This window comes from Python bivittatus, unplaced genomic scaffold (genome assembly GCF_059951505.1).
Source record: "Python bivittatus isolate LINGU-HERP-01145 unplaced genomic scaffold, Pbiv_v1 ctg000980_np1212, whole genome shotgun sequence".
Classification (NCBI taxonomy): domain Eukaryota; kingdom Metazoa; phylum Chordata; class Lepidosauria; order Squamata; family Pythonidae; genus Python; species Python bivittatus.
The window spans coordinates 62,049,923-62,077,694 of record NW_028277125.1 but is presented as its reverse complement, the minus strand read 5'-3'; the positions used below and the strand labels follow the sequence as shown (position 1 = coordinate 62,077,694).

The window sequence follows — 27,772 nt, the reverse complement described above, 5'->3', positions numbered from 1 at the left end:
TTACCTGCATAAAATTAATATTTTAGGAACAGCTAAATTTTTAAAATTACAGTAATGTCTGAATTAAAAATCAATATGCTATATTTATTATCTATGATGACTGAAATATGCAAAACAGATGCATATATGAAGAATCCATGGTACAAAGTAGATTAAAACAGGGAACTATTTTTTGTCTTTGAAATACATGTGCTTGACACCGCTATCTCTTATTTGTTGAAGGTCAGGCTAGACAGCATCACTGCTTGCAACAAAACTAATCAAAAGAGGCAGATTCTTATGAAGTTGTTCAAAATCTGGGACACCAGAGTTATATTCAATTTCCCAGTTAAATTACAATATGCATTTTGAGGATGGATGCTCATGTTTCAAATTTTTGAAATGCAAATTCGTGGCCGACTTGATTGTTACCGCTTGGTATCTCCTTCTCCTAATATCAAATCATTAATTTGATTGACAGTTCATGTTAAATCATGGTTTATTTAACCAAAAAAATCACAATTTACTACATGTGCACAATTATAGTATGTTAAACTCTGAACAAGTAAGCCACATATTGTGCAATATGGGAACTCAGCCTATACTTGACAAGAGGTTTTTAACACATAGTCTCAATATGCCAGTAGCTTTAGCGTCTGTTTGATCTTTAAATAGTACCTATACTGGGATTTCTAGAGAATTATTATGTTCATTTTTAACAACTATATTGTGAGTATTAGTCTTAGGAACTTGCAACAGACCTGTAATAACTCTAGAATGTGACAGCAAGAATGGCAAGATAATATTATGTCAGCCCTGTCAAAACTGAATTGGTTACCCATTTGTTTCTGAGTCCAAAGCATTGGGAATTACATTTAAAGTCTTAAAAGTTTTAGGTTCAAGATACTTTAGGAAATGCTTACCTCCCTATCATTTTGCATTTGCCCTAAGTTTTGATGGTAAGGCTGTTCTCTATATCCCATCTGAGGCTGCCATCTAGTCAACAGGAAAATGGGAAAGGGCTTACTCAGCAGCTGATCCTTAATTCTGGGAGATTCTGGATTATCTGGAGAGATTGGACCGGCAGCCTCCTTAATGGCCTTTGGCAATTTTTTTGTTAAAAAATTCAGGAAGGCCTTTGTTTTATAAGTATATATAATTTTAATAATTACTTTTAATTATCTGCCATATTTGACTATGCTTTTACTGCATTTTTTTCTTTTAGCTGCTTTATTAATTTTATTGAATTTAATTGTTTTAGCCATTGTGAATGAGTCAGCACTATTTAGTTGGATAATAATAATAATAACAACAACAATAATAAGTTATTAAACTTGTATGCCACCCGACTCCCAATGACTCTGGGTGGCTCACAATAAAGGGATTACAATAAAACCAATAAAAGATTAAAGAAAAAATCTAAAGGTGCGTTTGTGCACCCATTTGTGTATAAACATTCAGAAGCAGGAATGAGATTTTTGAGGAAGAACCTAATGAAACCATTGTGGTACTTAAACCCAGAACTAAGACCAGGTTTTCTCTACAGAGTCACCATATAACTGACTTTTTCTAAATTTTACGAAGAAGATCAGATAACAGGTGAATCAGTTACAATTCCTGCAATGTTGTGGCAGATGCCTCTCTATTGCAAAATACATCACCTCTATGATGTAAGTGTGAATGCAGCAGCCCCATAAGGAGAATGAATTATTTCCACACATCTGTCGCCTGGGAAAGAAGGTAAGGATAAACTGAAAAACGCATACAATTTGCCATGTTTGTAAGGTTATTTAATTTTTATATTATTCATACATTCACAGTACTTCCTTTGCACTGATTTTTTAAAAAGAGAATGAGGAGGGACACATGAAATTATACACCAGTTAATTCAATGCCTGGTCCCTAAAATCCCTAAAGAAATGGGAAGGTATTAGTAAATTGAATATCATCAAGTACAAAGAAGAATGAGAACCAAAGAACCAAATCTCTTACCAAAGATTTGACTCAAAGAAGCTTACAATGACACACAAACATGGATTTTACACCATTTTACCTCCACAGCAACTCTTGACTGAAAAATGATGAGGTGCCAATAATGTCATTGAACTATATGGCTAAATGGGTAATTCATTTTCATCTTTCTAGTTCAGAACTCTTTTAAACACCATACTACCTCCAGATATGTAAACCCACACTAGCCATAAAGGTAATAGAGCTGTTTTCCATCTCAGCATAGAAAGGTAAAGTAACCAAAGCCTTTCATACCAATTAGCATGTACAGAGAACATGTTCTGTATTATCTAAGACCTAACAAATTGCTATCATATAATGAAAATCTGAGTTTAAGAATTCCTGCCAAGAAAAGTACATGGACATGTCCATGCAGTCATCTGAAATTGTGCTCAATTCAAGGGACTCTACCTTTAATAAAAACTAAGGGCTGCAATCAATACTATGTGAACAGGTTTCTGATAGCACAGCAGGGCTTCTTTCACTTTCATGTTTCCCTCTAATGCTGTGTACATACACTACAAACTGGCTTTGGAAGATTTCCCATCTCTCCAAGCCAGATTTAAGAGAGAGGGAGGAGGAATCCTTTCCCCAGCCAGATGACATCCATCAGCAGAATGGTCTCAAAGCACCAGAGTAATGATGCTTTTCCTTATGTGGAATAGCTTTCTTCCCACAGAGAGGAAAAATTATACTCTAAAAGCTTTGCAATGTATTTTAGTCAAGAATGAAGGGTCTAGGAAGGAAAGAGAAAAGAGTCCATACTTCTGCAACTTCAAAATATCCTTCAAGCACATGAGACCTTATAAAGGGCATAATGTTGGTTGATATGTTTATGTTATTAAGAATAACATAGCATTTTACTTATCTTTTGCCCTTGGTTAACTCTAAAGTTCAGGCTCCCTATCTCTGCAACACACCACTAGCCTCTGTGTAGTAGACAGAAGGATAGGCTTGGCATGAGGATGCCTTAGAATGGATGAGAACCATATGCTCATAATACATCCATTACAGTTTTCCAAAGAACTAGAACTGTCAGCAAAAAAATGATTTCTAGCACAATGAATGACAACTTTCTGAAGGACATATCTTTGTATATAACATATTGTGTATAACGTATTGTGTATAACTGGACTAATCTAAAAGCAGAGACAATTTTGTATTTAAAACACAGAGAGTATACGGTATATTATACCACCCTCCATTTGCATATGTGTTTGCGTGTATGGTATGCATGAGTTATGACCTGTCTGTCTACCTATCTTTCAGCATATACAATTTAAATAAATAAATAAATAAATAAATATAAAAAACGGTAAAATATTTAAATGAACCAGCAGGTAACATTCTTTGGAAACAATAAGATTTTTTTTTGTAAAAATGCCTTAAATACAGTGAGACTTGGGGCCTCTTGGTATTTATTTATGAGATTTTTCTACTCCTTCAGTACAAATAACCTCTAGGCAGAGCACAGATACCACTAATAAAATAGTTGGGGAAACCTGGCAATAGGGCCCTCTCCCTCACTGCTATCCAGTCCACATTTGACAGGGATGGCACTAAGAGAGCAGCTGATCTAAAGCATGGGTCAGACTGATACAGTAAAAGTTACCTGAATGATGCCTATTCACTACTCACTGACTTCCAAATCGCACAATAACTTGAAAGCACAGATTAAATATTAATGTGAAGTATATATATACTGTGCTATAAAGAGGCATAGCAATTATCCAGATCAGTGTTTTAAAGACTCTGTACTGTTTTTTCTGAATAACAGACAAACTCTACAATGAAAAAAAAATGATTTACAATGGTTAGGTGTAACAATACTTTCTTTTTATTCTCTCATATCCTTGTATGGATAGATACAATTGCAGAATCTTTCAACTGTGCTTAGCTATACCTCCTTTAAAGACTGAATATAATTTAGGATAATAAATAGCACCCAGTCATTGTATAGTTCATGGTAATCTTGAAAATACTTATTGGATACTGACTAATTTTTACTCCCTGAACTCTTTTCAATACAGCACCAGTATGGGATTAAAGATACACATGGGGATAGAGCTGCCTAATTTTCCAAATGTCAGCACATGGGGTGTGCTATCTGATCACTTGGCACCTGATCTACAGAAGAGGCTTCTTCAAGTGAGTACACTAATTATTCACATTCTACCGCTATCCTGTTACATGAAAGGTAGGAATTTACAAGTGTTGAGATACTCAAATCAGTTCTACGTGATATAAAATCCTTCGTGATGCCAGATCCTAACAGTATAACCCCCCTCCAGCATTTTGACACTGTTCATTGAATTCTGATATGTAAAAGTTATTTCTTTAAATAAAGTATGAATAAATTATAATTACAGTTTCTGAAAGTATCACTGCTTCAGACTGCTGCAGAGAAATATCAGTCGATTTAAATTCTTTCTCAAATATTTCTTGGTGCTTGCTGTTTCTCTTTTCTTTCTTCTTTTCTTTCTTATCTTTATCTGAGTCATCTTTATCCAACTTATCTTGTGATCGAGAATGCATCTTCTTTGGCAGAAGGGGCTCAAGCACAAACCTGAACAATAATAATTTTTCTTAATATATGTACAATGAAAGCACAAGTCTTTCAGCATATTCATCCTACCTCAATCAAACAAGGAAACACACAAATACATGCATGTGTGTGTGTACAGATATATACTGTATGCACACATACTTATACATTCAGAGATTTTAATTCTCTATGATTATTTTTCAAAGAAGTTTAAAATTCAATATTGCACTTTATGAACATACATCTGTATGGCTTATTCAGTAGAACTGCAGTTGATGACATCATTATCATCATTAGACATGCTCACTCTGGCTACCTTTTCTTAAGGAAAACAATCATACTGTAATAACATCTGTATGGTTTATTCAGTAGAACTGCAGTTGCTAGTATCACTAGACATACCCCTACTGACTGCTTTTTAAGGAAAACAATTACACTGTAATAATTGTGGAAAGTGTTCCTGCTCCAGATCAAGGCACAACACAATTTTTCTGCCAAAAATTATTTCTCTATCTGCCCACTAAATTGCAAATAAGAGCATTTGCTTTCACATAAGAGTAGCCAGTTTAAACATGCTTTTGCAAATGCACAAGCATCATAATGTGTTACTGGTTCCATAATTCTTTTTTATACTGTGTGCTTTTGCATGCCAAGATGAAGAACTTATCAAAACCTACTTATAAAACTAAAATAAAGCACTGTTTCTAAATGCCTATTTTTATAATGTAGACAATGGCAAGAGTTAGTGATATAATTGTCTGGGGCAAAATCTTGGCATCCCACAAATATGCAGGTAATTACCCCTACTCTCACCATGTCAATGGGAAAGGGATTATGTTGTGTGAAACATCAAACAGAAATACTGATAAAGAATGATTTGGGCTATTGATCTAAATCAGAGTCTCCTCACAATGTATCAGATTTTTCGTGTAGCCTCTCCTGCTCAGAAAATCAGTAAGAAACCAAAAAAAAAAAAAAAAAAAGGGAGATTCACCTAACACACTCAGCTTAATTTGAGTGTTTTAGATAAAGAAAAAAAGGCTGATATGAATCTTCAAGCTAAATATTTTTTCTCACTGTCTAGATATAAGACTGATTTTCAATCTGCCTGTAAAGTTTATTAAATAAAAGCAAATAGCTTCAGAAAGAACTAGCAAAATAGACATCTTATATCTTATTTATACATCATGATAGCCTCTTATAGCTTAGATTGGAACTTCAAAAAGACAAACAAAAGGGTACAGAGCAGAGCTACACTACATATTATATTGCACTTACCCATCAGAGCCAGGTCTAGAAGGAGCACTGTCAGATGAGATTGAAGAAACTGAAGCAACTGATAGCGGCCTTGAAGAGGAAGGCATTGTGAATGATCTAACCATAGACCTTGGCCGACTGCCTTGTCTGTCATCTACCGATGAGGGCTACAAAAATATCAAATATAATTTCTTCTATTACAAGAGCACCACGAAAGATGTAAATGTAAAGTATCATGACTACATCAGTCCATTATTAAGGACAATATTATTAATTGAGGTTACTAATGTCACTTATAAGCCTTTAGGCCCTCCATGAACAGCTTTTCTTGAACAAGACTATTTAGAATAACATTATTTATTTATTTATTTTTCAAATTTAGTCACCACCCATCTCACTCCAAGAGTGACTAAAAGTTACTATAACTATGCTATCACCCACTGCACTCAAATTTGATCAACATCTGATATGTAGAGTACGGAGCTAACCATGAAGAAGGAATACAAGAATGGTTAGGTAAACAACCACTTAACCCTGGGAAGGAAGAGAGGGTGAGAAAGAAGCTTAAGATGCCCCTACCCTGATTCTATTTAGTATAAGTGGAGGTCAAGGGAAACTATCAGGCTTTCAAAATTCTGTAACTATACTCTATAACAACCAAATGAAGTTCCAGTAGTTTGTGTGGTATCTGGCCTACTTCAATGGCTTAACAGCAAGATAGGATTCCTACTGACCATTCAATCTCTCCACTTTCCCATCCTAGTTGGCGGTACCATGGAGTAGGCTGGTGACAGAACTTGAGGAGGTACATTCCCTCCTCAGCAAAATTGTCAGCAAATCAGCAGCTTCATCCAGGATTATATATTGGATAATAAACGTTTTATCAGTAACTGACTTTGCACTGAAGAGCAGGACTTTTGGCCACTTTCACTGTCACCTTGACTTCCTTAACTGCAACCTCAAAGGAACAGAGGATAACCATCCGCCTGCCCACTTTCCCAACAATAGCCAAGATGTAGACTTTCATCTTATTTCTCCCTGATGACTTTTACTTCAGTCAGGCTTCTTTACTCTCAGGCTTCTTTCCATTCCTCACTCTTGCAAACACATTCCTTAGCACCAGACATCATTACACACTTCATCCCATTTGGTACCTACATTATAGAAAACAAGATGGAGTAGAGATGACCTGAGTCTGAAAGTTGCCTCTCTAGTGGCAACTTCATTGCCCCAGATCAGCTCTTATTTTAAGTACCAGCCCCAAGAGGCAGATGCAGAGGACAGAGTCAGGAATCTCATCCCATGAAGAGATTCTATTCTCTGGAATGCAAGCAATCTCTTGGCAAGCGGCAACGAAATGGTATGTTCTTTGTCCTCTCAGACTACTTGGATAGAAGGTCTTCTCATCTGTTTTATTTGGGGATTGCAGATTTCCTAGATCAAGAAGAGGCCCCATGATCTTCTGTGTCATGAGGTTTTCTTCAGTAGTGATCTAACAGTCTATTAGATCTGTTAAATATTGTTACTCAAATGGACCAAAATGTTATAGAAACACAAACACTAGTACTGTGATTCAAATACCTGAATTCACAAAGAAACACAGAGATGGAATAAAAATCTGTAAAATGTTTTTAATATAGAATTTTTACGGTACTGAATATTAAGGTTTGCTAGCTATTAATAAATGATATACATACAAAATAATTGCGCTTTTCTGACAAAAATAAAACTCCCATGCTGTTTGATCACTGATAAATATTTCAAGTCATTAACTAATAAGAAATGGGTTCTGCACAAGATACAGATAAAACAGATATAACATTATCTATTTTAACAAGATCTTTGCTGAGGATTAACACAACAGTGATAAGCTACCATCTGGGCATAAACAAGACCATTAATTTTGCCACAATGTTAATAAGTGATGTTTAAGTAGAATTTATGTCCCTATATTTCTTTTTATATGGAGAATATTTAAGCCAGGGATGGCCAACTGACAATTACTAAAGCAATTTATCTGCCTCCAGCGGACTTTATGAAATAGCTGTTTGAATTCCATGAAGTAGTAATTCTACAGTTTATGCAATACTTGACCTTTGGATATGGAAAATATTAGGGAGTGACTTGAAGATAAGGAGAGACTTATCCCTTTTCTTGTTATCAACTTTGTTGCTGCTATTTTTAATAATTATAGCAAATCATATAATTTAAATAAAATTGGATTGAGGAACTCTTGAGTATTTTCTTAGCTAACACTCATTTCACCCTCACAATTCAAGCCTGATTAACTTCTTTTCATGAAACTGACTACTCCTGCCATTACTGCATAGAAAATAAAGTGGCTCACAAAACTGAAAGTTTGTATTAGAGATTAAATATAATACTTATAAATGGTAAGAACTATACATTGTGGGGTGCCACAGGGTTTGGTACTTTCTCCACTCCTTTTTAACATCTACATGAAACCACTGGGTGAGATCATCCGCCATCATGGGATGAGGTATCATCAATATGCAGATGATACCCAGCTATACATCTCCATCCCAGGTACCCTGAGTGATGCTGTGACCACCTTTTTGCGGTGCGTGGAGGCTGTGGGGGTCTGGATGGGGTGCAACAGGCTTCCGCTGAACTCTGGTAATATGGAGTGGGTGTGGATTGGAGGTCTCTCTGTATCTGGGAATTTACCATCTTTGGTTTTGGACAGGGTTGCACTGCCCAAGACAGACCCGGTGTGTAAACTGGGGGCCCTCCTGGACTCATGACTCCTGCTTGAGGAGCAAGTGGCAGTCATGGCCAGGAGGGCCTTCACCCACCTTTGTGTGGTGCACCAGTTATGCCCCTTTCTGGATCAGGAGGCTCTCCGGTCAGTCATTCATGCTCTCATCATCTCTCAGTTAGACTACTGCAATGCAATCTACATGGGGCTACCCTTGAAGAGTATCCAGAAACTACAGCTGGTTAAAAATGTGGCCACACGGACAACCTTGGGTGCTCCTAGGATGGCACATATAATGCCTTTGCTGTGGGAGCTGCATAGGGTGCCAGTTTGCTTCCGGGTCCAATTCAAGGTGTTGGTTATCACCTTTAAAGCCATATATGGCATGGGTCCAGGTTACCTGAGAGACCATCTCACCCCCATTACATCAACCCATCCCACCCAGTCAGGCAGAGAGGACATGTTGCAGGCCCTGTCAGCAAGAGAATGTCAGCTGGCAGGGCCCAGGAGGACAGCTTTCTCTGCTGTTGCCCCCATCCTTTGGAATATTCTCCCCCCAGAGGTGCAGTGGGCCCCTACCTTCCCAGTTTTCTGGAAAGGACTTAAGACCTGTTCTGCTAGCTTACATGGGGCAATTAAGAGTTTTAATCAATCCTGGGGATGGCTGGTGCCCTGATGTCCCTCCCTAAGTTATTCACCAATTCCATCATTCTTGGAATTTATTTATTATTTTTAAGATTGTTTTTATATTGTATTTTAATTGATTTTATTTGTAAATCGCCTAGAGTCGCTTTTCACTGAGATGGGCAGTGACAAATTTGATATATAAATAAATATATACAAATAAATAAAAACAACAATATCATACTGTACACATGAAAAATAAGGAAGAAAAAAGGTTAATAGTTAATATTTTCTTTAAAAAATCTGACACAAATAATCTGACACAAAGCATGACTAAGTATAGATTCAGTCTTTTATTTTCCCTATATATTAGATTTTTCTTCAAACAGTTGTAGATTTTACTTTTTCGCCCTCTATTATGAAAGTCATGAAGTACTATGAGAATCTTAGACTCAGATCCTTAACAACTTTCCATGCTTATCAAAGACAGCTTATCTACCACATAATTCACATGACAACATAAATTATCTTAGGAGCATATGAAGACTGTTCACCAAGAACAATTCCCTGAAAGTAGCATCTCACTGTATGCAAATTTATTTATTTATTTATATTTCAAATTTAGATACCGCCCATTTCACAAAAAAGTGACTCTGGGTGGTTCACAATAAAACAACAATAAATATTAATTAAAATACAATAAAAAAAAATAAAAATACAGTAAAAATAGAATAAAACCAAACCAAATTACACATAGCTGATGAGCAGGTTCAGTTTCTGGTTTCGGAAGGTATGTACAGCTTATAAATGTAACCCTCAGAAAGAAGTTACAATTAAAATTTAAAAAATTTCTCCTGAAGTCCCTCTTTTAGTGAGATCTCAATAGACTCTCATTTGCCACCAACATTTTGAAGCATGATTCATGCTTCTAAAGTCCAGTGGCAAATCATTAGGAAATAATCTCTAATTACTTATTAGGAAATATGTTTTTTCTTTGATCCATCTATGTTTTTCCTGGTCATATTCATTTTTTGAGTATGCTCTCAGAGCTGCCACGTGAGACTGAATCTCTTTGCTGCAGATTTTATAACCCACCAATGAGCTAAGAGAAGAGATAATGTTAGAGTTATAAACGACCATCAAGATAATATATTAACATAGGCAATAGAACATAATTAAATAATTGCCCACCAATAAAAACTAAAACTGCAGAACTGGATAAAACCTTGAAGAATATATATCCAATACTTCTATTCAAAAAAAGGAAATCTAACCATGGCTGTCCAACCTGCGTTTAATAATTTTAGAAGAGCTCCCTCCAGAAACGCAATTCAGGCTAATAGTGAACTCTCTTTAAAGGTGTCTCTCCTAATATTCAGCAAAAATCTATTATGTTATAAGGATTCAAGTATCCCTTTTTTCTTGAGCAGCAAAGAATAAAGCCAAAGATTAATTCAACCTACATGTTCTCTCCCATCCCAAAGGTCTCCTATTCCCCAGGCTACACTGTGGTGGAGAATCCTAGTTAAGAACAGTGCTAGCAATTTGAGTTTCCCTATCTTTAAGGAACAAGTGTCCTGGAAGTATTAGGAATACGTAGAAAAAAATGAAAGGATATATCAATAAGCATTTCTTATACAATTTCTATACAAATAAATTTATCTTTCTAAACAGATCTGGCACTGATTTAATATATATAGTAACATTCCTGGTCATATGACTTTTTAAAGGTTCTTCAGAATTCTTCTCCACATGCACAACATGAAAATCCAAGGAGCCATCCACATAGCTCCCTTGCTCTGGCTCTGAGATGGCCTGCTTATCAGTAACTAAGGAGATGTTCTCACATCAGACTTTCATTGTGGGGCCAGACAGCCACTGAAACAGGTTGAAGCTGGATCAAGATCATTTGGCAGGAAACAATCTGAATCATATGAAGGAAAAGCCAAGGGGAAATTGGAGACCTGTGGGGCTCCAATTAGTCTACTGCAAGACTACCCTCTCCCTTTTCGGCAGGGAGTTCTGCATTTCTGGGGGGGAGGGGGATATCTCCTTTGGCTGCCAGACAGACCAGAACCTTGCCTAGGGGCCAATGTTTTCTTTTCCTTTTTTGCTCTGGTAGCAATACTGACTTTGTGGAAGGTATTCAATGAGATCAATATTCCAACTAATGCTGTCTCCCATCAGGGAGATCTCCGCTCTTACTTCACTGGGTGTGGCAGTGGTGCCCTCTAGAATCACATACATCAGGATAGGGATCACTGTAATGGGAGGCAGTGAGGGAACCATACTTGGTGGGGACAAGAAGAGAGTCTGGCTGCAGAGAAGTGGTGTCCTTCTCTGCTTCTCTCTCTGCTGAGAGTAGCCAAAAAAGAAAATGCTGCTATCACCCTCATATGAAGGCAGCTGCTTTGCCTGGACAGGGTTGTGGATGAAAGGCCTTAAATAAAGCAGTTGTGGATGGTCTATACACATTCCATGGAAATCTAGGACTGCCTCTAAACTCTATAAAAATGGGAATCCACTAGTGAGCACAAACATTATTATTATATACCTTCCATCACTTTACTTGCAAGCTGAAAAGTGTTTTAAAATAGTGTATTTAAATTGCTACTCACAAGACTTCTGATTCCATATTGTTTTTCAACTTTTTCTTTCAGTTGTTTAAAACAGGCTTCCATCCGCTCATGAAATGGCCTTAGTGCTTCTGTTACTTTATTACCATGAATTCGGATACCTTCTGTCAGGAAAGGGATCTGAAATGGGAAATTATATTTTAATTCATTTTCTGATCTTCTTTCAAATGAAATAGGAACACAATGAGAATTTCACCTCAGCTGTACACATAAGAGTTGCCAGCATAAAACTACCTGTAAGGATTGTATTAATCTATGCAAAATTTCACTTTTCATCATAAGGAAACTAAGGTAGATTTTGTACAATAATTACTGATACTGTTATTCCACAAAACTCATATTTATATTGTATATATGTCATGTGCACTTTTTCTATCATCTATGTTTTTATGTATATAATTTCATCGATAAATACATATTTACATGTTTTTAAGAAGACCAAGGCATATACTTAGAATGATGATGAATGATGACTCTCATGTTATAATATGAAAGTCCTAACCAAAAGATTTCAAGAAAATAAAACATTACAAAAGGGTGCTTTTGGTTAAAAAGTGCTAATTATGACCAATTGGGCCATACTATTTGTGTGTTTAAACATGTATAAATCAATTTGCTCAATGGTGAACTTGCATTTCTAATCAGACATTGGTTTTTAAAGATTTGAAAAGCAAGAAGTAGGGGACACAAAATAATTCTATTTTATGATTGAAAATAACTATGTGCAGGGCTGCTGTCACAAAATATCCATGTTAAGGTAAGATTATAGAATTACTTCACAAAATGGAGATATGGCTGACCTTTAAAGTATTTTAAGAAAAATACTTTATTCCCAAAGCTATAAACTTTCCTGTTTGCTTCCTCTTTCTCTCTCTCTTCCAATCTTAATGGGGTGGTAATAAACTGAGATACATGTTTTCAGAGTTTAATATTCTTCATAGTAATCAGGCTAAGAGGCTTTTTCTTAATCATTCATAATTAAACTCTAATACTGATTAAAACTTTTTTTTTCTACCATCCCTGAACATCCACCTAAATTAGCAGATTTTATTATTAAGGAAGGTAAGAAAACAAGCAAACTGCACTTAATGCATTCAAGAAATCTTGCCAGAATGAAATCCAGAATCTGTTTTGAAGTAGAATGCAATTGCCAATTCGCTTGACTTCTAACTAGAAGGATAATATTTATTTATAACCTATATAGATTTATCTTTGGTATTACAATTTTTTAAAGTAACTTTTCTGCTCTTTTGATTAGAACTACATCCTTATAATCAAACATTAATTCTAACCTATTTTGCTACGTTATGGAACTTAAATATAAGTTACCACAATTACAATTACTCTTTTTCTACTTCTTGCTACTCCCATATTATTAGGCAACTAGGGGATAAAAAAAAAATAATGATTTTTTCTTTGGTTTATCACCTAAAGTGTTTTATTTGTCCAATAACAAGGGAAAAAAACAAGCAGAAAAAAAGAATGTCTTCAAAAATACTTTGCCTATGAGTTATTCCTGGTTTTTATCTATTGTAGTAAAATATGATAGAAGTGATCCTGTACATTAAAAAGAAAAGATTGTTAAAACTGATCAGTGGACATGCAAAATAATCTACTCCAGAGCTCCTTGGTTATGTCATTACCCAAACCATCATATATTCTAATTATAACCCCAAGGCTCTCAGATCCAAAGAAGCCAACTTAGTAGTTGCACCATTCTTGCTCAGTAAGGCACAGGGCAAAATATCAGAGAGCTCTTCCTTTATTTTATAATTAAACTATATTCTCTTACAACCATTTGGACCTATTGAATCCCTTTGCAACTTTCTAGTCCTTAGTCAATGCTTTGCTTTTTTCATTAGTTTTTTAGGGATACGTTTTGGCTCCCCCTTTTTTCTCTGCGAGCCTAAAGAAGCATAGCCCTCAAATCCATTGACTCCTGGAGCAATGCACTGGCTGTTCGTAAAGCTGCCCAAAAGGTGTTCTATATGAGTCTTGCTACATTCTGGAAAAAAATGAGAAAGTTTAAACCAAGAGAGACTGAAAAAGACTTGTTTTCACAAAATACACTAGTGAAGTTATTGTCATTAGTGTGCTTCTTGGTGTGTAAACACATAGTCTCTTGCTCTGGACCTTCACCCTCTGAAGGTGATAGTCACTATATTACCATCTTTTCTCCTCCTTTTCCTATAAGCCTTTTCCATACCATCAAACTTTTGCTGTTATGATATAAAGCTTGTGTTCATTATTCATATATTGGCACAGTGATAGCTGGATGATACTGTAAGAACCTGTAAATGACTGGGTTGGAATGGCCATTGGGTGTGATAAGTGACTCACTGCATATAGTGGTAAAAATGATAATCAAATAAAAAATGATAATCAAATCAAAAACAGCGTTCCAGCATCACAAATGAGTTTACTTATCTAGGAATAGCTGCTTCTCTAAGAATCACTCCAAATACTTCTGAAGGACCAACTGGATTTGTCAAATCTACCAACTTTTAAAAATGATAAAGAACTGAAACCACCATGTAGAGAATATTTCAACTTTTTCTTCTTTTCTAGTGAGCTATTTACATTATAATTAGTTTTTTAAAGTAAAATACCATTTTTTTCTGTAATACAGAAATATTTTTTTTAATAGTTTAATTCTGGACTTTCTGGCTTAGAATAACACAACAACAACAATAAAAATCACATTATCTTCCCAACTGCAGTAGTATCTGAAAAGTGTTTTTTTTCCTATTAAAATGGCTGATTTATATAAGCAAACTGAGAAATGCCCAAGAGATATGAAAATGATCTGTACCTGTGTTAAAATCATGCATATGTATTGTTAGGTATGCAGATTTGCAATTATATATATACTGTACATTTTGCTAGTAAACTAAATATCGTTGAGGTTAATAGTATGTCCATGAGAACCATTAACATTCATTTTTCACACAGTTATTAGGGGCATTGAAAGAGTTCTGACGTTAAATTATTCTCCTAGGGACAAATTATTTTTCTCTGAAGGCTTGAAAATTTCTAAAACCCAATCTGTTGTAAAAGCTTACAGAAAAGATCAATGCCAAGGGAGTACACTAGTTTATATTTTTCAGGAATATTTTTATGGTCAATAGAGGATTTCAAAATATTATAACTTAGCTTTTTTCAATATTTAAAATGTAGGCCCCTAGAAATACATTTCTTTTATACAAAAAACAGAACTGAATATAAAACATGAACGCAGCAGCATTTTTTAAACAAAAAGTAGTCACATCTGTGAAATGCCCCATAAAATATCTACATGTAACTGCACAACAGATATCAGAATTGGTTGATGCAGCCTAAAATTGCATTCTTTGCAGCCACATCATGCTTCTGATACTCACTGTGCTATCATATGTTCTAAGATCTCTTTTGCATTTATAATTTTCAAGCCAGTTATGCCCTATCCTATACCTGTGTATTTGATTTTTATTTCCTAAGTGAGGAACTTTGCAATTCAGCCCCTTTCTCCAACATATTTTGAATGTTGGTTTTTATGTTGGTTTTCTGAAGTATTAGGCATCCTACTCAATTATGTATAATCTGCAAATATCATAAGCAATCTCTCTACCTCTTCATTTCAAATCATTAATGAAAATATGGAAGAGTAGAAGGCCCAGGACCAATCCACTGGTACCCCACTTTTTTACCACTCTGCAATTCGATGAGGAATCATTAATTAATAACAGCTCTTAATTACATCTAGCCTGTAGCATGAGCCTGTCAAAAACTTTGCTGAAGTCAAGTTATGCCTACCATATACCCATAATCTATAAAGGACATTATCCAATCAAATTATGAGATAAGATTAGTCTGTAAAGATTTGTTATTTATAATCAATACTGATTTCTAGCAATTATTGCATTCTTTTTGATATACTTATAGATAGACCTCTTCATGATCTTCTCTAGAATCTTCCCAGGGATGGATACATGTCACACTGACTGTTGTAAAGATTGCTGGATTTTCCTTTCCCCCCTTTTGTAAGATAGAAGCTTTGCCAATCATCTGGCATTTCATCAGTATTCTAGGAATTTTTCAAATGTAATACATTGTGGTACAGCCAGATCATCTGCTAGTTTTTTTTTCTTCAAGCACTGCTATGAACTTACAATCACTGCAAGTATATTCTAGCTGTTTTCAGACAGGAACACAAACATGCCATAAGCCCTGCAAATATTAACTGCCTGCTCTTGTCCATTCATCTTCATGTTTTAGAAGACCACATATTTTTTCCTATTATGTTAATACTCTAAAGCAGTTTTGCTTTGCTTTTCAATCTATTTTTGACCTCTTTGAGACTGTTATTTCATTTCAGAATATGATTCATTTGCCAGCCCTTTCCTTTATTTACTCCTCAGCTTTGAAGATTTTAAAAAAGATTTACACCATCCTGGGTTTTTTATGTTTTCTTTCCTAAATTGATCATTGTCTTAGCTTAACTTTGACCAGACTAACTTTGGCTGCAATTCTATACACAATTATTAAGGAGTGAGCACAGCTGAGTAAACTTGCATAAAATATCGCTGGTAATAAACTTAACTCCTCATTTGAAATGTGAACAAGGAATAAATAAACAAAAAAATAAATACAGTGAAACCTCAGTTTAGTGGACCTCAATATAATGGAGTTTTTATGCAATGGAGCAAATTTCTGTGGCAATTTGCAGCATTTGCACAATGAAATCATTGCACAAATGACAAACTGATGCAAATGATGAAATTTGCATCATCACATAAATAACATAAATCACTATGACACATTTTCATATTTAATTGATATTTTTGAACAACAGATATCTCTCCAATGAATTAGTCCTTTAGAAGGTTTCACTGTTTTTTCCCCCCCATTAATGCTACTTCTTTCAGCAACATCAACTTCATACTTCTTCTGGTTTATAACAGCAAACTTCACATCTGAGATCACTTTCATTTGCAGTGGAGTTCTTCACTTTTCTTATTCTGTTTTAATGTACTCTAATGTGCCGTCAACAATATTTTTAATGAGTAATTTCTAGCCAAATATTCTTTCTTCAAAAAGTAAACTCACTTTTTAAATGCCAGTATGTACAGGAGAACCATATAATTTCAGAAGTCCCAGAAAGTTGTAAAAAAATATGAACCTGGTTTGGAAAATCACTTAAAATGTTCAGTGAAGTCTAAGCACATTCAATATTATGGTCAATTCTACCTTAGGCAGAGGGAAGAGGCTATCCCAGGTGGGCTGTGTTGTGAGGCAGAAAGCAGTGATCAGTGGTAAAACAGAACTGCTTTCTTACTTTTAGGTACTTTGGAGGACACTGCTCTATTTCTTCTAGTATCTTATTTTCAAGTCCCCGCTTTTTTTGGCTCCCTAACTTGATGTCCACAGGATATATTGGATTAGCTCTCACAATAAACTCAGAAAACATAGGCAGATTCCAAACTTATTGTGGGATTATAGAAATTAAAATATCAACTCATCATAAGGGCACCAAGTTGGGGAAGGGCTGCTCTTTTATTTATTAATTATTTCCTCCACACGCCATAGTTTTATTTTGGATCCAGAACAGCTTTGTCAAGAAATAAGTATTTATAATGAAGATTTCTGTTATTCCAATATGATAATTTACATCTGGAAATCTAATTCATATCTCTATGTTCTTTTTCATCATTACTGGAGTAAGTCAGCCTCAGGTAATAAAGACTGTTCCAGTGGATAATGTAGATAATATATGTAATTTTTAATTTAGTTGAAAGTTTCTGTGTTCTCAGAGCTTCAGACTATGCACTTGACAGAAGACATAAAAGCATGGGTTACAAGTATTCACATCTGGGAGGATAAAATTACAAATTATGTAAGGCATGAAAAGGTGAACTTTACCTCCTGTTACAAGCCTTGCAAAATCCTACAGAAACATATGCAGTAGAGTGAATTCTTTCATGACTTCTTTGTGTCAAAAGTGACAGTAAGCTATCTCAGAAAGCCATTTGGTTCCTTGTAAGTTTGATTTACCTGCCATGCAATTAGATCCTTTAGTTTTTCAATTTTTTCATGATCTTCTGGGTGTTCATATATGTATTTCTCATTAAAGAAAGCCTAATGGAAACAAAAAGCAAGTAGTTATTTTGTACAGTAGCATTTATACAATGCATAATAACAATAAGTAAACATAACATTAGGGGACGCGGTGGCGCAGTGGCTTAATGACGCTGAAAGTTGCCGGCCAGAAATGGTCGACGCTTCAGCGGTTCGAGTCCAGCCTTCGTGTTAGCAGGATGAGCTCCTGTTTCCTCCCCAGTTCCTGTAAACCCAGCAGTTCGAAAACTCACGTGAGTAGATAAATGGGTACTCTCACTCCGGTGGGAGGAAAAATGCTGGCAGCGCCTTGCAAAAAGAGTCGGGAGCAGTTGTTGGTAAGCGCGAAAAACTGCGCATGCCTGAAAAGGGCGCGAAGCAACAGAAACCCCGCCTCCTGCGCTCGCCAGCTTGGCTCTGCTCTAGGAAGGAGGCATTGGCAAACCACTTCCGAAACACCTTGCCCTGAAAACTGCAAAAGGACTAGTCCAAGCAGTCACTGCAGAGTCGGTAACGACTGAGTGCAGATAAACAAAAAACAAAAAACAAAAAAACACAACATTTAACATTACCAATGTTTCTGTGGAAAACGTTACCAAATGTTTTTGGGGAACAATATTTCTGTTTTATTAGTGACTTGTTGAAGTTATTTGAAATAAATAAGTATTGGTAATGAAATATAAATCAAATTGATACTTGCATCAATACACAAGCTCATCATTTTAGGAAAGAACAATAAGAGCTATCTGGAACTTACATATTCAAAAATATTAATTGGCATGTATAGAAAATTTATAAGAAGCTAAGAGCACTCATGCTCAATAGATGACCAGGAGAAATGAAGAAGCAGGACAACAGCACTCTCCCACTTGTGTTTCCCAACAAATGATAAACAGAAGCATTCTGGAAGTAATATATGCCATCTTGACTAGTAGACATTGATAGCCTATACCTTCATAAATGAATCTGCCTTTTAATTAAAAGTTAAGAACTCTAAAATGATTTTAAAAAGAACAATATTTTTCTTGTGGGAAAATAGATTCCAACTCTATTTTGTCTAATAGAGACAATCCTGGAAATGTAATCTTTCAAAAGGAGGTCAGTATCTGAACAGGTGTAGTATTGAATATAATTACCATTAAAGATTACCATCATGTTTGTCATAGAGAATAAAGGCCTATTGGAATCATGTGATGAGAAATGTGCCCTTTTGCACATTTAAAACAGTAATGGTGGGGGCACTCCTATGAGTGCAAAAAAATTAATAAATGACAACCATGATGTTTATAATTTTAAAAAGCTTCTTAAAATGCTTCACATTCCATTCATACAAGTTTGCTTCATTTTGGGTTATATTTACTGGTTATCACTGCTATGTGGCAAAGTATAGAGTAAGAACTTCGCTAGAATGGTGCCAAATGATTCTGAGCCACTAATTATGTTACGTGCATATTAGCAAAGTCACAGATTTATATCTGCACAGATTACTACAGCCATTTAAGCAAGCCTAATTAAATAAAGTAATCGTCATCTGGTAAAAATAATATAATTTTGCCCCTACTTAGCAATAATTAATCAGCATTATTGCCAAATATGGGATCAATTTAAGTCTTCCCAGTCTAATCAAGGAAGCTAATCAAGGAAATAAGCTGATTCATCCCTTGCCCACATTACAGGTAGCAAAGACCTGTATGTGGTAGTTGAATCCAGCAAGAGCCATTAATCTTCCTTGCCCTCACTTAAGGACAAACACACCTGGGTCACACAAGATGCTTTTTATGGCTTACCTTGTCAGCCATTAAACCAATCACAACCTTCTACTCTTGTATCTAGCAGCACATATTCATGCTAACAATGCAGAATCTATGCCTAATTTCTCCTGTCCTGCTTGGTATCACCAGGAGTGTACTTGGTCTTGTTTCCTTACAGACTTGCATACCATCACATAGTTGCCTGGATTTTGAGGTTTCCACATCACGTGGGGGTGGTCTGAATCACAAATTGCAAACTGACAATTGCAAACTCACAGACTGACTCACAGTTTGGGGGTTAAATTGCTGTTCTCTTGGCCCACTACTGACTGGGTTAGTAGATTCATAAAACATGCTAGACTATAAAACTGTCTGGAATAAGCATATTGTGTTAACCAGCCATGACAGAAATGTGGGTAAAGGTCTTTCCTCAAAGCCTTACCCCTGGCACCACCTGGCCCACCAGAAAATGGTAGATTAAATATGGCTTTCAAACCAGATTTAATTCTTCAGGTTGCTCTAATAAGGCAGAGGGGAGAAGGGAAGAGAGAAACAAGACAGCACAAATTCTTCCTTGATTTTCTCTTCTGCCCTACCAATCTTCATTACTTATTCACCAAACAAGAGAAGATTCACCTTAGCCTCCAGTTTTAATGATTCTCTGCCTTGCCTTGCCTTAACTAACTGCTATAAAAACCATTTTAAAAAGTGCTCATATTGGTAAAAGATTAGCTCTTTTTAATATGAAATAAATTCTATTAGTAATAGATTACTAATCCATTTATTAGTAATATATTCAGTTATTAGTAATAAATTAAAATAAGTAGCTACAGTGTCGCTGTCACCAAGCTCTATATTTTTCATCTCTAGAGCCTCAATACTGAGAGAACAATAATCATAACATACCTTTTCGTAATTGGTGAAGCCTCCCATGACTGCAGGGTCCACAATGCCATTTAGCAGCATAGACAGAGGGTTAATAGGTAGATTTGGATCATTCAAATGTTGCTGAACCATATTGTTGATTTTATCATTTGTTAACTGCATGGTTTCAATTGCATTTTCAAGTGGACTGATTTCAATCTGAGAAAACAAAGGTTTAACAAAAATGATTATAAGAGCTGAAATGGTTTAAATTCAAATATTAACTGAAAACAGTAGATTTCATTCCTGAAAAATTATTAATGTAGTTTTAAAAGACAAGATTGAGTAAATGATGCTCATGCTCATATAAATTTGATTAGACATATATAACAACTTGATAATAAGCAAAAAGGGCATTTGTTTAGATCAACCATCACACATACAGTATACAGTAAAACAGAAACTTAACAAATCAAGAGCTACATGGCAGCCCTTTGTACACTCAATGGGCAAACTCTATCACCTTTTACTAATATTCATTGTGTCACAGGGCAGACTATTTTTGAAATTAAAAAGATGGAGGATGAAGAGGACTGAAAGACAATAAAAAATTCTTAATCTCTAGTTCATATTTCATGTTACAAACATTTTTCATTAAACACACAAAATATTAGGGCTGTTGCAATATTTTGAAAGATGCACCATGCACAGGAGCACAAAGAAAGTACATCAGTTTGAATCAGTAATGCAGTTGCTTCCATTTCCTACCACACATAGTTGCTTCAGAAGCTGCTCCTGACTATGCATGCAGAGACAGTCAAGGTTATTTTAATAATTTAGAGAGAGGAGCTTTTTTTCCTTTCCAATCCAATAGAGACACACCCTTTTGAAGGAATTGCATAACAATGGAAAATATGTGAGGTTAATATAGATGTGCCAAAATGCAACTTTATATCTAATTACTATAATTTTCATCAACTTTATAGAAAAACACCTCTATCTAACTATCAGTAGCTTAAGATATTTCTGAAAGGCACATAATCAAGTTCTTATAACTGTCACTTACATACAGAAACTGACTACATTCAAATTAATTAAGTTTCCAAAATATTTAAATTTTAACTAAATTATTAATGCTTCCAGCAAACAGCCTGCTTTTACTTCATCTAGTACTGAAAGATCCTTTTAGTCCAAAATGTTCTTAACAATTTTCTACCCACTACAATTTAAAGGCATATTTTTTTCTTAAGTCAGCCTTTTCAATTGTTCAACTTTTACAGTGATATGTTACAATTGGGAAAACCATGGCCTTGAGAATATATACATTTGTTATTAGTGTGATATTTCTGCACTTTTATATATATTGTCTACATCTGTCATTATCTTTCTCACAGATGTCTCTTTATTTCATGACTATAATCACCATTCCTGTGAATTTTTGAGCCTAGGAAGATGTTATTCATCTCTACCTATTGCATTGGACTTGCCTTGTCCATTGACATAATCTTAGTTTTGTTTAATATTAAACATTAGGGTGGCTTTTACACTGTCGTCTTTCATATTCAATAAGAGATTCATTATGTTTTCCTTGCTTGTAGCCATCAAAGAGGTATCATCAGCATGTCTATAAGGTTGTTGATGTTTATCCCAGCTATTTTAATTCCAATTTCTATTTCTTCTAGTCCAGGATTTCTCCCACATATAACTAGATAAGAAGAAGACAGTATACCATCTTGGTACACTAATTTCTCAAATTAGAACCATTTAGTTGCTTCATATTGTATTCTAACTGTTGCTTCTTGCTCATATTAGAATTTTTTCAATAGGCAGATAAGGTGGCATTGTGCACCCAACTTTTTAAGGGCTATGGGCAATTTGGTGTGGTCTACATAGTAAGAAGCCTTAGAATAATCAAGAGTTAAGCAGATGTCCTTTGGGAACTCTCTTGCTTTCTCCATTATCCAGATGATATTAGCAATGTGATCGCAGGTGTCTCCGCCACTTTTGAATCCAGCTTGTACATCTGACAGTTCTTGTTCCATGGATTGTTGAAGCATGGATTGCAAAACCCTGAGCATTTTCTCATTATCATGTGAGGTATCTTCAATTGTTCAGTAGCTTGAACAATTTTTAGCCCTACAGTTTTTCTGATGCTGGAATTTAAATTGATTTTTTCCAGTTCCTTAGCCTTGCTGCATTTGCCACATCTGTTTACTAACTGCAAATTAGTAATTATCATGCAAAGCTTTAAACAGTTCTGTTGGTATTTCATTTCTGCAGTTTTGTTGTTAGCAATGTTTTCTAGTCCTTCATATGTATCATCAATTTGTAGATTTTTGGGGAACAGTTGTTATGCTTATTTAATACCATTTTTTCTTTATACTTTTGTCTAGTAGATGTTTATCTTCTCTATTTTTTATTGTGCCCATCTTTGCAATAAAGATTTCTTTGATATCTGTAATTTTCTTAAACAAATCTCTTGCCCAACCCATTCAATTATATCAATTCTTTGCCTTGCCTTTAAATATAACTGCTTGTTTCTTCTTGCTCTTTTCTAGAACTCACATTTGGTTGGGCAAAATTTTTCCTCTGTCTCTGTTGTCTTTTGCTATCCGCCTTTCTTTAGCTATTTTCAACATATCAGCAAAGACAATTTGGCTTCTTTTGCTTTTTGCATTTTGAGATATTTTTGTTTCATGTTTAATGATGTAATGAATTTCAGTCTAGAGTTCTTCAGACATTTTATCAAACCTAATCCATTAAATCTATTTTTTTTAACTTTCGCTGCATTATCATACCGAATATTGCTGAGGTTGTATCTTGTCTGATTATATTATTTTTTTCTTTAGCTTCATATTGTAAGAAGGAATTTATGATCTGAGCCGCAATCAGCACCAGGACTTGCTTCTGCTGACTGAATAGAATTTTTCCATCTTTGTTGATATAGCACCAAAAAAAGATGTCATACTAATTATAGGTCCCTGGAATCTTTGTTATTAAATTTTCCTTTTACCTCTAGCCACATCAACAGTTGGATATTCTTTTGACTTAATCCAGCCACACAAAAAAGCACCAGTACTGCTTATATTGCCCTCCATATTTCCTAATAGCCTGTTGGATACTTTAAGACTTGGAGGCCTTATCTTCCAGTAACATGTTGACATTGTCTTGGTTATGAAAGCACAAGCCTTTTCACCACTACAAAATTAGGCAAATAGCCTTACATTAGAACTGTAGGTTTAGAGTTTGAAGTTGTTGTTTGGCCACAACAACTCCCTGTTTGATATGTTAAGAGAAATGGGTTGAAAATAACAAAATGAATAAGAAAGAAAAACACAATGGTTTTTACTTAGGAGATGGAAATGAAATGAAGTGGTAGCTGGTGTGGTAATGGAAGATAACTTGGATGGCAACAGTACCTAAGAAAAAGACAGAAGCAATCTCAGGGTACATTAATAGAAGTAGTTTTTAAATCACAGGAAGTAATAGTTCCAATTTATTTTGCATAGAACAGACTCCCACATTGAACATTTTGTCCAGGTCTGGGCATCTACTTTAAAAAGGAATCAAACGAAGTGGAACAAATCCAGAGAAAGACAATCAGGAGACTAGAAACTCTGTAAAGAGAGGTTGAAGGAACTTTGAGAAGAATGATGGGAAATATAATAGCTTTCTTCAAAAAGTGTCACACAGAAGATGGTCAAGACCTATTCTCCATTATTTCACAAGTCCAGGACATGATGTAATGGATTTAAGTTCCATAAAGTCAGATTTCATCTAAATGTTAGAAAAATTTCCTAACAGAGCAGTTTGACAGTGAAACCAATTACCCAGAGAGGTAGTGAGCTCCCCTTTATTGCACATATTCAAAAGGAGGCTAGCCAGCTATTGCTTGGCATGTTTTAATTTGGTTTTTTGCACAGAGCAGAGTTGCATCCAATGTTAAATAATGGCTTCAAACTCTGTTGCTATAGTTCTAATGTTAGGCTATCTGACTTGTTCAGATACAGTCTAGGCAACAGAAGATTATACATATGTTTAGATCAACATTATCAGTTATTAATATTTTTTTCTTTTTGGAGATGTAGAATATTTCATCTATATATCTCAGTACAGAGACTCCATACTTTTTCCACTGTAAAGATTCTCTACTCACCTTTTCTATTCTTTTATTTTGGCCTGCGAGCCTATCAACATGGTTGTGATCATGCTGCTATTTCACACATTCAGTGAATACATGAATCCTCTAATCCTTGTGATCTTTCCTGTCAGCTTTTACTACTGTAAATGTATGTGGAAGTTTCACTTGAGTTCTCCACTGCTTACCCCAATGTTTGCCTCAGCCAAGAGGAAAAAAAGATTTTATCAGCATTTCCTGCCCTACAAATCATGATTGAGACACTTTTCAAAACAGAACTATTTTTTTCTGGAAAACATCAGAGTAAAATTGAAAGTAATTGAATTAAATATTTACTGTACTACAACAAATCACAAACTTGTGAAACCTGTATATATTCACCAATAGGTATAATTAGAGATAGAAATACTTAATTCATCAACATGCTTTAGTGGGATTTATTTGACTTTGTTAGAGTGATTTCTGTTAATTAAATGTTATTGTTAACCTATAACTCAAAGGATAGAACTAAATCTGAAGTCATGTGTTTATTCCTTCTTAAACAATACATTTCAGAAACAAATAATTCATCATGAACCTATGTCTATGAATACCCTTATTACAAATTTAGTGATAAGCTTAAATCCTAATCAAAAGAAAGAAACCCCATTTAGAGCTTCTGCTGAATATGTTGTGACCTCAAGCTAAGTGAAAAATTGGCCTGTACATATTGGACCTGCCCCTTATTCTCCCTGACCATCACACATGCAACTGGAGGTCTGAAAGAAAGTTGTATTTTTTTGACCAAATCAAAGTTCTTTGCTTGGTATGGAATCCTGTGTTATTAGGGACCTGATTCACATAGACTGTTGCATCCAAGTGCATGCATATGTGACTACAGGTATACCTCAGATCTCCAGAGGAATAGCTGGAAATTGGGAAGGTAGGTGGGGCTGCATGAACAACTTCATCCCCTACCTAGTTTGAACACTCCATGAGTTCAACTGGAGGCCTGAACAAGGTCCTAACTATAAACGTAAATAGTCAACAGGACAAATCTGTGGTGTCTAGTATCTAATCTATTTATGTCAATCTGGATAATACATTTCCACTGCTGATTGTTTTATTTTGTGATTAATTATAATGCAAATTCAGGAGCAGTTACAAACTCCAAAATCAATATTTATTTGTGTGCTATTTTTCTTTGCAAATGTATAACTGATAAAATTAATCTGGACAGCATAATGTTCATATTGTCATATGCTTTTTTTATTCATTCTGCCACAGGACAAACACTAAGAGGTGGCTTGTTTTAGATCGGAATTAGCACAATTTCCATTTAGAAACAGAATACTAGCAATGTGCTATTTATAATAGCTGACTGCTAAGGATTATTTCTGTTCCCAATAACTTGCAGTGCATATTTAGACATAATTTATTTCATCTTATTTTCTACTTTGGGCATAATATTTGTGTCAAGAATTAAGCGATTTAGAATTACAGAATTCAGGAATACATAATTGTGTTATTAGCTTTCTATCTGATAAGACAGTGAACAGCTGCTCTGGCTTTGGTAGCAGCTGTATTACACATAGGAAATAAAAAGTTATATGCTCTGTCTTGAAATATTAAGATTAGTTGAGGTGATGTATTCATGTCACCTGTGTATCATTATAATCTTTGCTTACAAAAAGCTTATGCAAAAGAAAAACGAGAAAAAAATTATGTAAAATTATGTGAGACGTGTAAAACTAATCAGTTTCATATTGACACTACTTGCTTAAAGAAAGCTTCTTTTATAACAAAGGAATTTTAATCAGATATCATATGACTAAAGTCATCAAGTAAACTATATTCCATCTATACCAGTGTAAAATTTATTGAACATATTTTATTTAGTAATTAAATATTGGTGTGTATCATATTGCCTTATACTCTGTACCATCCAGTCAGTTTCAATTTTTGCTCATTCAGTTTTCTGTGCCGAATTTAACAATATAGTCCAGTTCATTATAGAGCAGTATTTAATTTGATTTTGAAAAAATAACAGATTTTTAAATTATATCAACAAATTTCTATACCGCTCATCTCAAGGCTGTGGGCAATTTACTTAGAAAAGACAAGAATATGATGAGAATAAACAGTACATTCCATAATAGTACTTAAAACAGAATAAAATAAATGTATCTCCAAAAAGGGGTAGACATATCCTCAACCCAAATCTAGTGGGCAAACATCCTTAGTCAGCAAAATCACGTTGGAACAAGTTGTTTTCACCATCTTCCTAAACTTAGCAAAAAAGTGTCCAATTTAACCTCAAAAGGCAAACTGTTCCACAGAGATGGGGCTATAACAGAAAAGGTCTGCCTCTAATGTCATACGGGGGGAAAAAACAGAAGCATCCCCTCCCAAAAAAACTTTGTAGGCAATTCAGCTTGGTCTCTAAGATACCAGAAGCCAAGCCATTTAGAATTTTACAGGCGAATATTAGCACTCTGAACTGCTCTTGGAAATCCAGGCACCCAGTGCAAAGGGAAAACAGATATTATTAGATTATAGTGGTTTTAACCCATCAGGAAGATGGCAGCTGCATTCTGGACCAAGTGCAGTTTTTGGATACTCTTTAAAAGCAATTCCAAGTAAAATGTATTGCAATAATTTGAACTCACAATAAGGGCATGAATTAGTGTTGCAACAGTATAGAGGAATTTAGTTCTGGGTGTTGAGAAACAGGTGTGAGAAGCAAAACTCAGCTCTGGGAAACTAGAAAGTATGAGAAAGACACTCAGAACCGCTCCATCTTGACCTTGTTAGAAAGGGGAACTGAACTTTTGGGACAGGTTTTCAAGTTCCTATTAACATACCCTATAACAATAAAGTAGCATTCCTGGAATCCCTGAAGTGTCAGAGACTGACACAAGGATTTTCTGCTTCTGCTACAGCATCAATGAATGATGTCTAATTTTGTACGCACAAACAGCAACTCTGTCTTGCTGTGATTCGACTTAAGCCTGTTTAATTCCATTCCATAACCTCCAGGCACTGAGTATCGACCTCTACTCTTGGAATGGCAATATATTACTGATGGTACTTCACCCCAAATTGACAGATAATATCTACATGAACCTACTGGGAAGATTAAATAACAAGGAGGACAGAGCGGAGTCCCATATTGAA

The 27,772-nt window shown here is 35.1% G+C and overlaps 1 protein-coding gene across 2 annotated transcripts in view; it reads right to left on the bottom strand.

Moving 5' to 3' along the window:
- DOCK1 (dedicator of cytokinesis 1) overlaps window positions 1-27,772 on the bottom strand; it is a 458,761-nt gene that overhangs the window by 27,020 nt on the left and 403,969 nt on the right. For both annotated transcript variants that reach the window (XM_088132121.1, XM_088132122.1), the window contains exons 45-49: window positions 20,521-20,697; window positions 17,801-17,884; window positions 11,753-11,890; window positions 5,813-5,958; window positions 4,357-4,555 (exon numbers count right to left, since the gene is read on the bottom strand). In XM_088132121.1, the coding sequence (XP_087988247.1) occupies window positions 4,357-4,555; window positions 5,813-5,958; window positions 11,753-11,890; window positions 17,801-17,884; window positions 20,521-20,697 (744 nt within the window). The remainder of the gene's footprint in view (window positions 1-4,356; window positions 4,556-5,812; window positions 5,959-11,752; window positions 11,891-17,800; window positions 17,885-20,520; window positions 20,698-27,772) is intronic.